Source organism: Condylostylus longicornis, unplaced genomic scaffold (genome assembly GCF_029603195.1).
Source record: "Condylostylus longicornis isolate FDR11 unplaced genomic scaffold, ASM2960319v2 ptg000079l, whole genome shotgun sequence".
NCBI classification, from domain to species: domain Eukaryota; kingdom Metazoa; phylum Arthropoda; class Insecta; order Diptera; family Dolichopodidae; genus Condylostylus; species Condylostylus longicornis.
The window spans coordinates 949,007-964,148 of NW_026578047.1; the positions used below are offsets into that span (position 1 = coordinate 949,007).

General features: G+C 25.8%; 1 protein-coding gene across 1 annotated transcript; it reads right to left on the reverse strand.

Annotated features, from left to right (window-relative positions):
- Nucleotides 1-1,129: 1,129 nt before the first annotated feature.
- Nucleotides 1,130-1,938, reverse strand: LOC129612938 (uncharacterized; the record flags this gene model as incomplete). The annotated part of the gene is made up of 1 exon (XM_055526791.1): nt 1,130-1,938. A coding segment is annotated over one exon (749 nt), but the record flags the coding sequence as incomplete, so codon positions are not given.
- Nucleotides 1,939-15,142: the final 13,204 nt, after the last annotated feature.

The following is a 15,142-nucleotide window of genomic DNA, read 5'->3' on the forward strand; positions in this document are numbered from 1 at the left end:
TAATAAATAATTTAAACAAAAAATATCACTAACAGTTAATTTTGAAACGACGATTTAATTTTGAAATTTTATAAATTTTAAAAATGACAAATTATGCATAAATAATCATACAACGTCAAAAAATACGTTCCGTTTTATTTTTTGAAACTATACATCATTTTGGTAATCTAGTGAAAAAGCTTAAAAGCTCAAGTTTAAAGGGGGTTTGACTAAAAAATTATTAACTCGACTGAAAACTCTTTTTTATAATATGGAAGTCAGCCAGTGTATATAACACTATATATGTATATTATATTTATATTAGTAATAACACTGATATATATCATATTTTGGTAATGCAATTTTTTTTGAAATACTCAGGCTACGCAGTTTACATACGGAACAGTTTTAAATCTCGGTATGATCCTCGATACCGAAAGTAGTCACAAGAAATGCGTCAGAATAGAAAATCAGTAGATATGTATGCTAAAGTATGCAAGCTAATTGACATTTTTGAAAATTTCTTGGTAGGATTGACAACTTTTCTTTGAAGTTTTCATCTTGTCAAGAAATCTAACGGAGGATTCAGAAGAAAGTTTTAAAATTGAAAAGTCGGTATTTTAAGGCGATTAATTGTTATAGCTTGTCAACCCGTATTACCAGAGCTCTAGTGACCCTTGAATTTAATATAAAAAGTCTTAAAAAAACAAACAGAAAAGCGAATTTAATACTTTTCTTATTGCCTTTATTTCCTCCAAGGAAGAATTATGGAAACCTTTATGACGATCTTTAACTTTCTTCTAGTAGCCGTAGCCGTATTTTTTGTTTTGCAAATTGGAACATGAAATGCATGTCTATGATAGATTTTTTTCTTTTTTCTTTGTCATAGTTATGTGTTAAAAATGTCTTCAATCGAAAGTTCAATGATTTTTGATTCTAGCAGTTTATTTGTTTTGTATTCAAATAGTTATGAAATTAAAGAAATTATTTTGGTTTTTTTTTTACAAAATAAAAAGTTTTTATTTTATTTATCTTATTTAATTTTTGTTTTTTGTTTTTTTTTTTGCAAATTATTTACATATATTTACATTTTTATATCACAATAATTACATTAATATAATTATATGACAGTCGTTACTAATTTTCTGCATTTAACATAATGCATATTTAATTTGAGAAAATTTAAAAAAAGTTACGTTAAATCAGTTTTCTAATGTCTGTGGCGTCTGGCTGTTTTTTTGGCAGAGCGGTAACGGTAACCATCACCATGTAATTGACCTTGTGAATCACCGCCGAATCCACCGGCACCTCCGGCGAAACCAGCACCACCATGTCCACCACCGAATCCGCCACCAACGGCACCACCATGACCGCCTCCGAATCCACCACCGATAGCACCACCGTGGCTAACAGCTGGGGCAGCATGATGTACTGGAGCTGGAGCATGATGTACTGGAGCTGGGGCATGATGTACTGGAGCTGGAGCGTGATGTACTGGAGCTGGGGCATGTGCTACAGGTGGTAAGTATTCTTGTTGTGGAACTGGGGCTGGGGCATGATGTACTGGAGCTGGGGCATGATGAACAGCAGCACCACCATGATGTCCTCCACCAACGGCACCACCGAATCCAGCACCACCACGATGTCCACCACCAACAGCACCACCGAATCCAGCACCACCATGATGTCCTCCACCAACAGCACCACCGAATCCACCACCGCCATGATGTCCACCGCCAACAGCTCCACCACCGAATCCAGCACCACCACCATGGTGTCCACCACCTACGGCACCACCGAATCCACCACCACTAGCATGGCTGACAGCTGGAGCATGGTGTACTGCAGCTGGGGCATGTTGTACGGGTGGTAAATATTCTTGTTGTGGTACTGGTGCAGCGCCAGCTGGTTCATGATAATCATATTGGGCTGATGCCACTGCGATTGTGGCTAAAGTTACTAAAATGAATTTCTATTTCCAAAAATTACAACGAATACCGCATCCATCGTAATAAAAAAAAAAAGAGAAAAGAAAACAAAAAAAATATGAGATTAGAAAGAATAATCCACAGTTAATTTATAATTGCTGTATTAAATCCAAATTTCTCCTGGCAATTCTTTTGGTAATTTATTATTTTATATTTTAAATGTAATCCTTTATTTTGAAAATAACAATTACCATTTTGATATTATTTGGTTTTGTTGTTTACTGAAGCTCAGATATTTTCAAACTGATGTCTAATCGTTCAAACGATTTCATATTTATACCCAAAACGCATAAACGCATATAATAATGTTTGCTACATTATTCAAAGAGAAGAAATAAAAATTTATCCTCTCTTTCTATCTATGTATGTATGTATATCCCCAATTATGAATTAATTTTTTCATAATAATATAAGAATTTTAATTAAATATAAGAAAAAAAAAATTGTCTTAAAGTAAAAATTTTACTTGACTTCATTTTTTCATAGTTGTTTGTATAATTAAAAACAAATTAATAGTCAGCAGCAACAACAAAAATAATTGGTAAAAAAAAAAAGACGAAGCAAAAGAATAAAAAAGTTTAACGACAAAAAAAAAAACACCCAAAAACACCAAAAACAGCGATGATTAAAAAGGAAAGCATAACAAAAAAATAGCAACATGCAAACTTAACCTCAAGTTTACAAAATTTCGTTAAAAATAAAGCGATTCATATAGTCTAGTATACTTTGGGTTTAAGGTCAAAATAGAAACCACAAATTTAGTGTATAAAGATGGCAAAATACAAGAAAACAAAAAAAAAAACATTTCTAACTTTTTTTTTCTCTTTGTGTCTACTGTCTTAATTTTTATTTTTCTTGCTTTTAATATTTGATTTCAAGCTATGAAAAGTCATCATAGCAGGAAATTTTTACTTTAAAATTTTTGTATACAATCTGTCAATTATAAATTTTTTTTTTGATTTTTTTTTGTTTTTATTTTCACAAGAATCACACGCAAAATTATAGCGAAAAAAAAGGCCAGAATTGAGAATATCTTGTTCCTCATAAAAAACATAAATATGATTTGTATGTTCGTTTGGTTGATGTACAATATGCATACATACATATACATACTTACATATTTATAAATTGTAGATTTATGTTTGAGCACTTTGTGTTTTTTTTTCTACTTCATTTTTTGCAAATCATTATTCAGAAAGTATAAAGGAGTTACAACAATAGTACATAAAATTAAAATTAAAAATAATACGACAATGATACGAAGATTTTTTTTTTGAAAAGACGAAATCAACCGATTAAATGAATTTGAATGTTTTAAAATTACCCTTGTTTTTAATCAGATCCTTCATTATTAAATTTAATTGGAGAACATAGACACATATAAGAATTACACATGAAATATAATGTAGTTACAAGCAGTTTTGATTAATGAATTTTTAGTTGACAAGCGGTAAAATATTATCAGTCAAAATTTTTATGATATATGGTAACCCTAAAAAAAGGATCAATTTTTTATATTATTAAGAGTGAATAAAATTCTAATTTAAATTTTATTATTTTTACAATAAATTGAAGAATAATTTAATAGCTATTGCGATATTCCAATAATAAACTTGATGCTTAATGGTAGGGAGGGGTGATTAGAAGGATATTTAAATATTTTGCTTGGATTAAATGCAACCTGAAAACTGGAAACAAAATATTATGGCAAAGAACAAAATCACTGATTTCTTGAATTTTAAAATACAAGTGTAATAAAATTTTTTAAAAATATTGAAATAGAATTAATTTAGTGTTGTCAGCATTTCTCAGTTCAAATACAATTGAACTTCCATAAGAAGTTTCTCAATAAAATTGAGGCTAAAAACTTCCTCAAATCTCTGTCTCCCTGAATTCATGAATTTATTCATTAAGTGAAGAATTTTTAGAAAATTTTTGTAATCAGAAGAAACTCACACACATACTTGCATTTATTTAAGAAATAAAACAAAAATATTAGAAAAAAAAAATTTTTTTTTGTTATAATAAAAGAAATGCTTGTTTTTTTTTTATTTTTTCAAGGAACAAGAACAATAAACGGGAAAAAATAAATTTAATATACAAATATAATGAAAAATCCGAAAACTGATATCCTTTAATTTTCATTGATTGGAAATAAGAGATTTTTTTTTTTGTTTTTGCATTTTGGAAGCCTTAATATACAACAATTGTGTAAATATTTTTTGTTTTGTCCTCAATTTTCAAAGGATATTTTATCGATATGATATCAGAGAAGTGAACTCTTAAATATATGTATGTTTATGTGTGTATCATGCATGTATGCCAGTATGTTGTATAAATATTATTCCACCATATTATATGAATCCTTTCAATTTCATTCACATATTAAGAAAGAAAAAAAAATAAATAATAAAAAGTTTAGGTAGTATTTAAAAGAAAAGAAATTTTGTTTTTCTTTTTTTGCTGTCTTTTGTTTGTATAAGGATCATCAAATTTGTTACCTTGGTTTTTTACTGAAAAATTCTTTTTCTCTCACAATTTTCTATTTAATTTTGATTTCTGTTTTCATTCTGATATTTTATGTAATCAAAGAAGATTATGTAATGAAAGGATTTGAATTTTAACAAAACAAAAAGGAGTCTAACAAAACTTAATTCACTCCTTTTTCTAAATTTAATACAAATATTTTGAGATTCTTTAAATTTTTAAATGAATTCTGGCATTATTTTGTAATAAATAAATTTGTTTGATTTAAAAATTTTGAATTTTATTAAGAAAATATTTTGAATTAGATTCGAAATTATTTAAAATTTAGGCCGTGTTTTAAATGGAGTAATTCCTTGATCGCATCATAAGAGCAATGAATTTTCTTTTATAACATTTAGTGTAAGCGTTATTGTAGGCAATTCTTAATGAAGAGGCTAATTTAATAAAATTTTAGGAGGCTCCGTCTTATATTGAGTCACAATTTATTGGAAGTTTATTTGTTTACAAAAAAATTTACGTAATTTTTCGAAAATTTTTGTAAATTTTTATAAATAAATAAAACGTTCGTGTACGTTTCAATTTTCCAAATTAGATTACAAGTTCAAAATTATTTTCATTTTTACGTTATTCTATTTCATTTTAAGACGATAATATTCATTTCGGATAATTTGGTTAGTCCTATCTTCAAATCGCAATTTCATTTCACTTTTCTTGCTATCTGCGTTCACCCCAAAGTACCATGTTTTTCGATTTTCTGTTTCAAATTTTACTTAAAGCATCGATAATAAAATTAAAAATTGAATGAAGATTTTAAATTGAAATACTGTGATTTTTACATCTGTCAAGAAACGTCATTTATACTGTAAATGTCACATTTGTCAAGAAACGTCATTTATGCTGTGATTGTCATGTTTGTCAAGACACGTCATTTAAAAAGACAGAATGTTCGGAAATAAAACAAAAATACGAAGGTACCTGCAAAATATTTTGTTCATCTAAAATAAAAAAATTTATCAAATTTCATTCACTTAAACCTTTTATCATTTAAGAGAGAAATTCTTTGAAAATTAGTGGAAAACCTGTTTGGGATAACAGTTAATTTGAGTGTTGAAACAAAGAGCCTAACAGTTTTTTAAAAGTTGTTTTGTAATAGAAAGAATTAAACCCAGAGTTTTGTTTAAATACAGAGCAAGTGAAGATATACAAAAAATATGTAAAAAATATAAAAATGTTAAAAAAAAATGTATGGCTGGCAAGCCTAAAAGTGTTAATACAGAGGTAACAATAAATTGTAATATAACAAAAAAAAATTAATATATTTTTTTATATTAATTAAAAATTAAGTTTTTTTTCTTAATATTTAAAAATAACATTAAACAAATAAATTCAGAAGCGTAACTATATTAAAGTTCTCTGTACCCACTTATGTGCGCGGTGAGTAAAATAAATAAAATGTATGTATGTGAATTGATTTAACACAAAACTTCTCAATTTTAATATTAAAAATTAATCATTATTTTTATATTATTAATTTATTGTTAATAATTTCAAATTCATAATTTTGTTTAAGTGAAGCCATCCATTGTTCATATAGTCAAAAGAACGCTCAAAATACAACATCAGATTTTCGTATGTAAATGAGTTATAAAAAATTATGAGTAATTCTTTAATTAAGTAATTACGAATTGATTTTGTTTATTTATTTTAGTTTTAGTAAAATTTAAAATAGAATATTCTTGCCAAATATTGTTAAGTGATTAATTACACTATACACAGTCTTCATTTAAGTACGATGGTTCTAAGAATATACATAAGTTTGAATGTCTGAATAAGTAAAAAAAAAAAAATTTCCTCATTCCATTTGAAACGTTAGCGGTTTTGTTTTTTATTTGTAAAAATGTCATTTTCAGACGCGACGTAATAGGAAGCAATATATTGTATATAGTGACAGTTAATTTATCATAAAATTTCGGTGACGTTATTTTTTAATAATATTTTAGTTTTATTAATTTTATAGAATTCACTATGTGATAATGATGTATTGTAAGTATGTATTGGTGTTTGAGATAAAATTATATAAAATTAAAAATTTATTTTAATTTTGATTGAGTTGTAAAGTTATGAGTGTAATTGATAAGGTGTAGCAGGTATTTTAATTTTAATATTTGAGTAAAATTATAGTATGGCAGCATTATTATATTTTCGCTAAACATGTAGTTCATATGACACAAACTGTTTGTGGATTTGGTATGAGAGTTTGATGATGTTTTTTTACTTTAAACCTACGAACACAAATTTTATGTGTAAACCATGACTTACACATTCGTAAATTTGCAAATTGTTATTGGACAAAATCAAAAAGTTTAAGGCTAAAATTAAAATAGACACTCTTAAATTCAAATCCAATTGATAGTAGCTTCACAACGATCCAACTAATTATAAATAACCTGTTCGAGCATTTCTCAACTATCCTTATGTAACCAATGAAAAAAGTTTGATTTATAATTTTTATGTTTTTGAGTTCTTTTAGTTTCTGTTCAAATTTGTTAGAAAATTTTAAGATTTTTATGTGAAATATTTGCATATTTTTTTTTTTATCATAAAAAACTTCCTATTTTAATAATTCTTTGGATAAATTTTTTAAAAATAAAAATTTTTTATTATAAGGATTTATAAATTTGAATTAGTTTCGTGTGCCTGAATTTCATTTACATACATAAATTGAAACCAGTTTTATTTTTTTAATATTTGATCAACTTTTTTTTTTAACCGCTTATTACGTAAAAGTTATTCTTTTTTTTACAAATAAAATTTTTTGATAAAATAAAATTGTTCTAGTGTTTAAAATTGAATTTAGTTTGTATTTTATGTAACTCTTAGGTGAATGCTATTCAGCAGTTGAGATAGCAATTACGTAAATGAAGTTCTTTTACTCGCAACTTAGAGAGTGTTAACACATACATAAATCGAGAAAGAACGTTTATGAATAAAAATTCTACAAAATTTGTGAATAAAAATATACGCTAATTTTTTTTAATTAACTGTAAAATCCCATATCAACTCCCCATTTTACTATAATACTTCTTATATAATTTGTAAACAATTTATGCAAATCTTTAAAAGTTCCACAGAGTAATGCAAGTTTTAGTGTTTTTCTAGTTGTTAAAATTAAGTTATTAGTTAATTTGATCAGATCTGTCGGACAACATAACGTACGTCAATAATTTTTTAAGAAAATGGAATTAAATCTGTACCTACATATATCTACGTTTACAGAATTGACAATTTATTTTCACTAAGACACATTAAATTGCCGGGAAGGGGAGTTATGTCAAAACTTTAATCAAGCGGAATGATTTACTATTATTTATTATGTACAAAATTTCATTTTTCAATCTTGAACGGTAAAGAAATTTCGTATATATTTCGAAATGGGCTGTCGGACTGGACTGACAGAATGAAATTAACTGGCACAATTATTTAAAAAAATTATTAAAATTTTCTTATTATTAATAACAAAATGATTGAAATAAATCGGAATGGTGGATTTATGAGATTCAATCGATTTTATAATATTAAAGATAACAAGGTGACATTCTGCATAGGAAACCATCCCTGTAAATACATTTTGTATGCATATATATATACAAGAATAAAATTGTGCAAAAAAATAATAAAATGTCCTTGTAAACGTTTTTATTAATTAGTTTTAATGTCATTAAAAAAAAAAAAAAAACAAAAAAAAAATTGTATAAAATTATAAAAATTCTTTCAAGTCTAGAAAAAATCGAAATTAGAAAAAAATTAGTTGCAAAAATTCATGAAATTAAAATATTAAATAAAATTTTGGTTGGATGAAAATGTTGTCATTCAAGAATTTTTTTGACATTCGTTTTTTTTTTTGTTATTATGTGAATTATTAATTATATTTTAATTTCTTTTTCTTTTGTTTTAGTTTTGAATCTACTCTAAATATATAATTCCTTTTTAATCGAATTATATAGAGAAACTTGATTAATTGAGCGGCGGGTATACACAAAGTTTGTTTTATAAATTTGTTCTTCATCTTATTGTGTTTTTGTTGTGGACTTGTTGAGTATTTTGAAAATTTTGCAAATGAATTAAAAATTTTGTTTTTTCCTTAAATATTTGCATAGTTTTTTTTTTTTTCTAAATACAGTTTGAATAATAATTTGTTTTTTTAAGATTAATTTAATCAAGTTTTTTAAGTGTTATTTTTTTTTGTAGGTATTTTTAAACGATTATGCTTGATAATTAAAAAGAGTTTTTCAAGTTATACAATAATCATTGTTTTTGTGATGTTTTTTTTTTGTGCTACTGAAATTTTTGCAAAAAAAAAATAAGCGAAAAACAGAAAATTCTTGTCTTAATTAATTGTTTTTTTTTGTATGTTTGTCTATTGTTTTATACTAGATTTTTTATTCATAAATTTGTTGGAGACAAGTTTTCAAATGGTGTTCTATCTAATATATAAAACAAAAACTATATTTATAAAAATAATAATGGAATCGTCTAAAAATAATTATTTTGGACAAAATATAATATAATTAGTATATAATTATGAGCGTAAATAAAATTTTGGCATTTTGTGTTTGTATATAAATTTATTGCGAATATAGAATTATTTAAGGTCTATGATCTTCGCTGAATATACAATATTAAAAATGATATAAAAATGCGTACATATATACATACATATATATAATTAATATATAGATATATATGTGTATTTCGCAATTTTTGAATTATATTTTCGCGAAAAATATTGGAATAATTATTGGAATTTTAAAATTAAAAAAATTGGAAATGAATGTAGGTTCTAAATCAGGTTTAATGTTTTAATAATATATGTATATTATGCTATAAAACTGGAAAATATTTTAGAAGCAGGAAAAATATAATTTTAAGATGAAAAAAAAACAAATTATAATTTGATTATTAATTTCTTATTTGTTTTTTTTTTTTTTTTAAAAGTTGATATAATTTTTAATTTATTTCCTTAAATTATATAGATAATAATTTTAATAATTCATAATTATTTTATAGTCATTATTATGTCATATCTATGTATTTCATATTTAAGTAAAATTCATAAATTAAAAGTATATGATTATAATATTTATAAGGTACCAATGTTTCTCGATTAATGAAATATTTTTATTTTTCTTAAAAAATAAAATTAATTGAAATTGCCAGTTAATTAACTTCAACAGCAAACTCTCGATTAATTTAGCTATAAGTATATGAACTCATTATTTTCTCTCACCGGGTGATGACGGAATATATCATGCGTTTTTGCAGTTGGGTTTCCAATATATCGCCAGAACGCTGTTGGAAATTTTTTGTGCCAGCTATGTATGGGGTTACATCCCTCAGGCATGGAGGGCACCTAACATGACGTATATTCCGAAGGCAGGTAAGCGACTAAGCAACCACCCAAGCTCTTTCCATCCCATCAGCCTTACTTCTTTTCTATTGAAAGTAATGGAAAAAGTGATTGATAGATTCATACGGGACGATGCACTGGCAGACCCTCGCATGAGTCTGGTGGGGGTCCTTGAAAACTCACTGGAAGTGCAGGATGTGACAGTTGGCTGCTTCATTGATATTAATATTAAGGGAGCACTTGACAACACTCCATATCATTTCACCTGTGAGTCGTTGCACGAAAGAGAAATTGATGCGACTACGAGCAGATGGGTTAACCGGATGCTATAAGATAGGATTATTAAGTCCAATATAGCTAACAATACACTGTTCATCTCCACTGTAAAAGAGTGTCCGTAAGGCGGGGTTTTTCGCCCCTTCTGTGGTACACTGTAGTGGATGATCTAATCGCTGCTCTCGGGGGTTGCGGGGCACGTGTCTGGGATTACGCCGACGATGTGGCCTTCGTCATACAGGGAAAATTTGAGAGCACTATTTCTGATCTTCTACAGCAAAATTTATGTGTTGTGGAAAGGTGGTGCGAAAGTGTTGGGACAAATATAAATCTCAGCCCAATTCTGTTTGGTGGACGTATTAGTTACTCTAGGGAGTTGGAGTATCTGAGGATAACCCTGGATGATCGCCTCTCCTGCAATTGTCATATAGATAGAGGCCTTATGGACATGTAGGAGCTTCATCGGTGGGACCTGGAAGATCAGTCTCAGTATAGCACTGGGGACGTCGGGCTCCCCATTATGCAGATTTTGTGGGGGCGGTGACGAGACCGCTGTGCACATCCCTTGCGACTGTTCGGCACTGGTTGTTCGGCGCCATTCTCGTTTTTCCCATTTTAATCTTTTCACTTTAGAACTATCCGAATTAAATCAAATTTTGCCAAATTGTGGACTTTATAGTCAATAATACTGGAGTTTACATAATAGCACATCGAATCTATGTAAAATTGATACAACCAGTTTTAAATCATTTGAATTAAATTCAAAATTTTCATTAAATGTGGTTTTGTTAAAGAAAAACGTACATAAAAACGTACGTACATCAAAAAAAAGTACACTATAATTACCTACCTGCCTTTATTTATCAAAATATTATTTTAACTTACTTGAATTTTAAAAATATTATTTTAATTCATCACTTGCCATTTTAAAATAAGAAAACGTATTTCATATCAAAATTTATATTTTTATTTCTTATTCTTTCTGTCTACCTCTAATAAAAATAAATGTTATTTAATTTCATTTTTATGAAATTTTAATAATAAAAAATTAAACCTGTCAAAATCGGATTATTGTTATTGCTTAAAAATTGTAATCATAATATATAAACACACTTATAAAATTCAAATTGATTCAAGTGTCAGATGTTTAACACTTAACATTAAAAGTAATCAGTAGGTGAGTATGTATAAAGTAAAAATGAAGTATGTTAAACGTGACCCAATAATACTAATGACATAAGTACTATTTAAAAATCAAAATATTGATAATTTAATGTGTTAAACTTGACAGTTAAGTATCGATTTTTGCTTTGATATATCGATAAATAAATTATGATCTAATGAAGAGTAATGTAAAAGAAATAGAGAAAAATGTGTTTTTTTTATATTTATTATTCAGTAACAAAATTTTGAATTGTGATAAATAGGTAAGAATATTTACACACATTAACACATATACATATTAATAAATTAATAATAATGTCATTGATTTTTTTTTTCATCTGTAATTTCATATTTTATGCTAATATCTTATTTATTATAGAGAGCAAATATAATGAAAGAAATTGAATGCGAAAGTTTCGACTCATCATTATTGCATTAATTAAAAATTAAATATTTTAATTTATTTCAGTGTGACCTTACGATAAAGAAATAATTTTTAAATATTGTTATCGTTAGATAAATTAGTTTGGTTGCACTTTTTAAACTCATTAACATATTTGTATCATAAAAACCAAAAAAAATTTGATTTAATCTCTTCAAATGATTGATTTTCTGTTATTGAAAAAAAAAAACATTTCACCTTATCACTTATAATGATAAAATAAAATTGAAAAATGTAATCCGAAATTTAATCTAAAACAGTTTTAGGTTTTAACCTTTTAATTATTAATAGATTCAAATTAAATTACGACAGTGAAGACCGCTTAAATTTATTTTTAAAAATGTCACATCGAATTGTTGGGAGATACATATATGTAGATGAAGCATGTTATGAAAAATTTATTAATTATTGCTTTCAGTTGTAAAATTAAGAATAAAATACGGTCCCATAACCTGAAACCTTCCGTAAGTGTTCGTGTTGCTTCTTTAAACAGGCTGTTTATAAAAAATTTTTGAAACAAAATTTTTATATAATAATCTGACATAGTGACCGGTTAGTGGCCATCCGAATTTTAGGCTGTAAAACTAGTTTTGATGGTTAAAATTTCTGTCGTGAGAAGAACTTACCGGACTGCACTGTATTGTTATTCTTTATGCAAAAGTGTTTGATCATATACAGTTTATTTATGTAATTGGTTGCAAAATGAATATAACCAAATACAAATTTTAATCTTTTTTTGGTTTTTTTCAAGAAAATCTTCTTATTCAGCAAAATTTCATATAAGTACAGATATTTTTTATATTTTTCAATTATAAATTGCAATATTTCAATAGCAGAACTGTTTGTTTTTTTATTATTTCATTCACAATATTAAAGCTGAACATCTTTATTAAATTTGAAATGCATTTAAAATTGGATATAATTCAATTTAAAATTAAGATTTTTTATACAATGTGTAAATTTTTTTAATTCAAACATATTATATAATTACAATTTTGTATTAAAATGCACCTTGAGAAGATTATTTAAAAAAAAAATAAAGAAAAAATTGAGTAAAAGATGAAGATTTCAATAGAAATTTTATAGCCCGCCAACAATAATAAAGTGTGCAGAGGGATTCTTAATAATAAAAATGAAAAAAAAGAACAAGAAACTGTGCAATAAGAAAAAATTAAGACATCCTTTCTTTTTTCATTTCTGAACCCTACCTTGTACATTTAATCAGTTTCAGTTTCCCTTTCTATTGAACAAACAATAGTGTTTTTTTTTTTAAATTACTTTCATTTTTTAGCAATCCTTTCATTTTTTCTTTTTGGTTAATCCTTTTCCTTTTTGCTTTTTTGTTAAAAGATATTTTGCTCCTTTTTCTATTTTTGTTATTTTTATTAGATGCTGGAAGAATACAAGTTTTAATTTTCAATTTTCGGTTATTTTCGTTCATCAAATCAAAAAACAATTTTTTTCGACTAAGTAAGCGTAACGTATGTTTGTATGTGTGCGGGTAGAATGAGCGAAGTTTGACATTATAGTAATTCACAATAATGACGTAATGACAATGTCGCATTTAATTGAGCGTGAATTGAAGAATGTTTTTTCTTTTCTTTAGGAATTAAAAAAATAATAAGGCGAGTGATGAAAAGAGTAAAAAAAAAGATGTTTTTTTTTTTCTTAGCGAAAGGTTAATGTGTTGCTCAACACGCTCTTTTGTGGTATATTGGTGGATGAAATGCAGTTACTGTTACGGAATGTGTCATTTAAAATTGACAGATGTTTTTAATTTGAACAAAATTCAAAATTGTTAGTTTTTATATTATTATCTGCAGAAGGTGAAAGTGACCTATTGTAGATGGAGTTTAAAAGTTTTTTTTTCTGCAGTACGAAATATTTTTTGTGTATGTGTGTTTGTAAAGAAATTACTAAGAAATTGTAAAGAAATTCTTAATTGTTTTACTTAATATAATTGAACCCTTTTAAGTTACTCCCTCATATGTGATGAAATAGAGAACATGTTTCCGATCATGTAACAGTATATATTTTTTGATACATGATGTAGAAGGAAACATTTTGAGAGAGCGGAGAGGGAAATGAGTAAAATATGTAGACTTTATGGTTTATTTTAGCTCTTTTGTTTCTCAAATTTTATGTAGTCGCCTAAAACAATTTGTTTGAAATTTAAAAATTTAAATTAAATTAATTTTTATAATTTTTTAAAACATAAACTAAAACAAAATGCATGTGAATGCAAAAAAAAACTAAAAATTATAGACACAAAAAAAAAGTAAGCATTTTTTTCAATGTCTTAAGTTTTTTTCCTAAATTTTTTCTCATACCTCTCAATATATTCAACACAAATCATTATTGACATTGAAAACTTTTTCCTATTATATATTTTAAATATGCACCGAAAATCATCTCAGACATAGGTATAATTAATCAGGTTGGGCACGTGTTAATCAGATTAATGTCGGACTATAAAAAAAAAAAAATATTTTTTTTTTCATTTTCTCCGCTATTTTGTCTCTTTGTTTTTATCTTTATAATTGTTTTAAAATTCACAATTTCCATATTTTTAACAATCGAATAACGTTAATCAAAAGCCTTCAATATAAATTTAATCAAATAAAATCAAAATTTTCAAAAAACAAAAACAAAAAAAATACAAAACAAACAAAATTTAAAATAATTTTCAAATTTAATTTTATTAAAATTGTAAATTTATTATATTTTAATATTATAAATTATGAATTAAAATTTTATAGACAGTAGCTTTCAATTACAAAACTGTTAAGTATATAGTGTAGAAAATAGATTTATGGAAATTATTTTGAAAATTAAATAATACACAACAACTATTTGGTAATTTAATTAAACTGAATATTAAACATTAAGCTAATATCATGTCAAATCTAAGTAAATATGTATGTACATATATATAAATTTAATGGTACTTATTTATTTTAAATAAGCGCTAGTAAGTTTATTGTTATTACCTATAATTTTCATTTATTTAATTGAACTAGTTTTTATTTAACATTTTTATTTCTTAAGTGTATCTGTTTTTTCTCTTCCAATTTTAGTTTTAAAAATTCGAGTTTACTTTGAAAATATCAGAAAACCAAAAAGTAAAGAATAAAAGAAAAAATGTTTTCGGTCTAATTATGTAAAAATATTCAATAATAAAACAACTAAAATAGCAAGAATTTGAGATTGAGCGAAAACAAAAAAAAAAACATTGAAAAACAATGAATGTGGGTTTTTTAGAATTTTTGTCAATTTTTATTATTTTGTTATTCTTTATACAAAATAAATTAAGAAAATAAAACAAGATTTTTAATTTATTATATAATATTATTTGTATTTTTCAAATAAAATATCTAAAAACAAATTTATTCATATAAG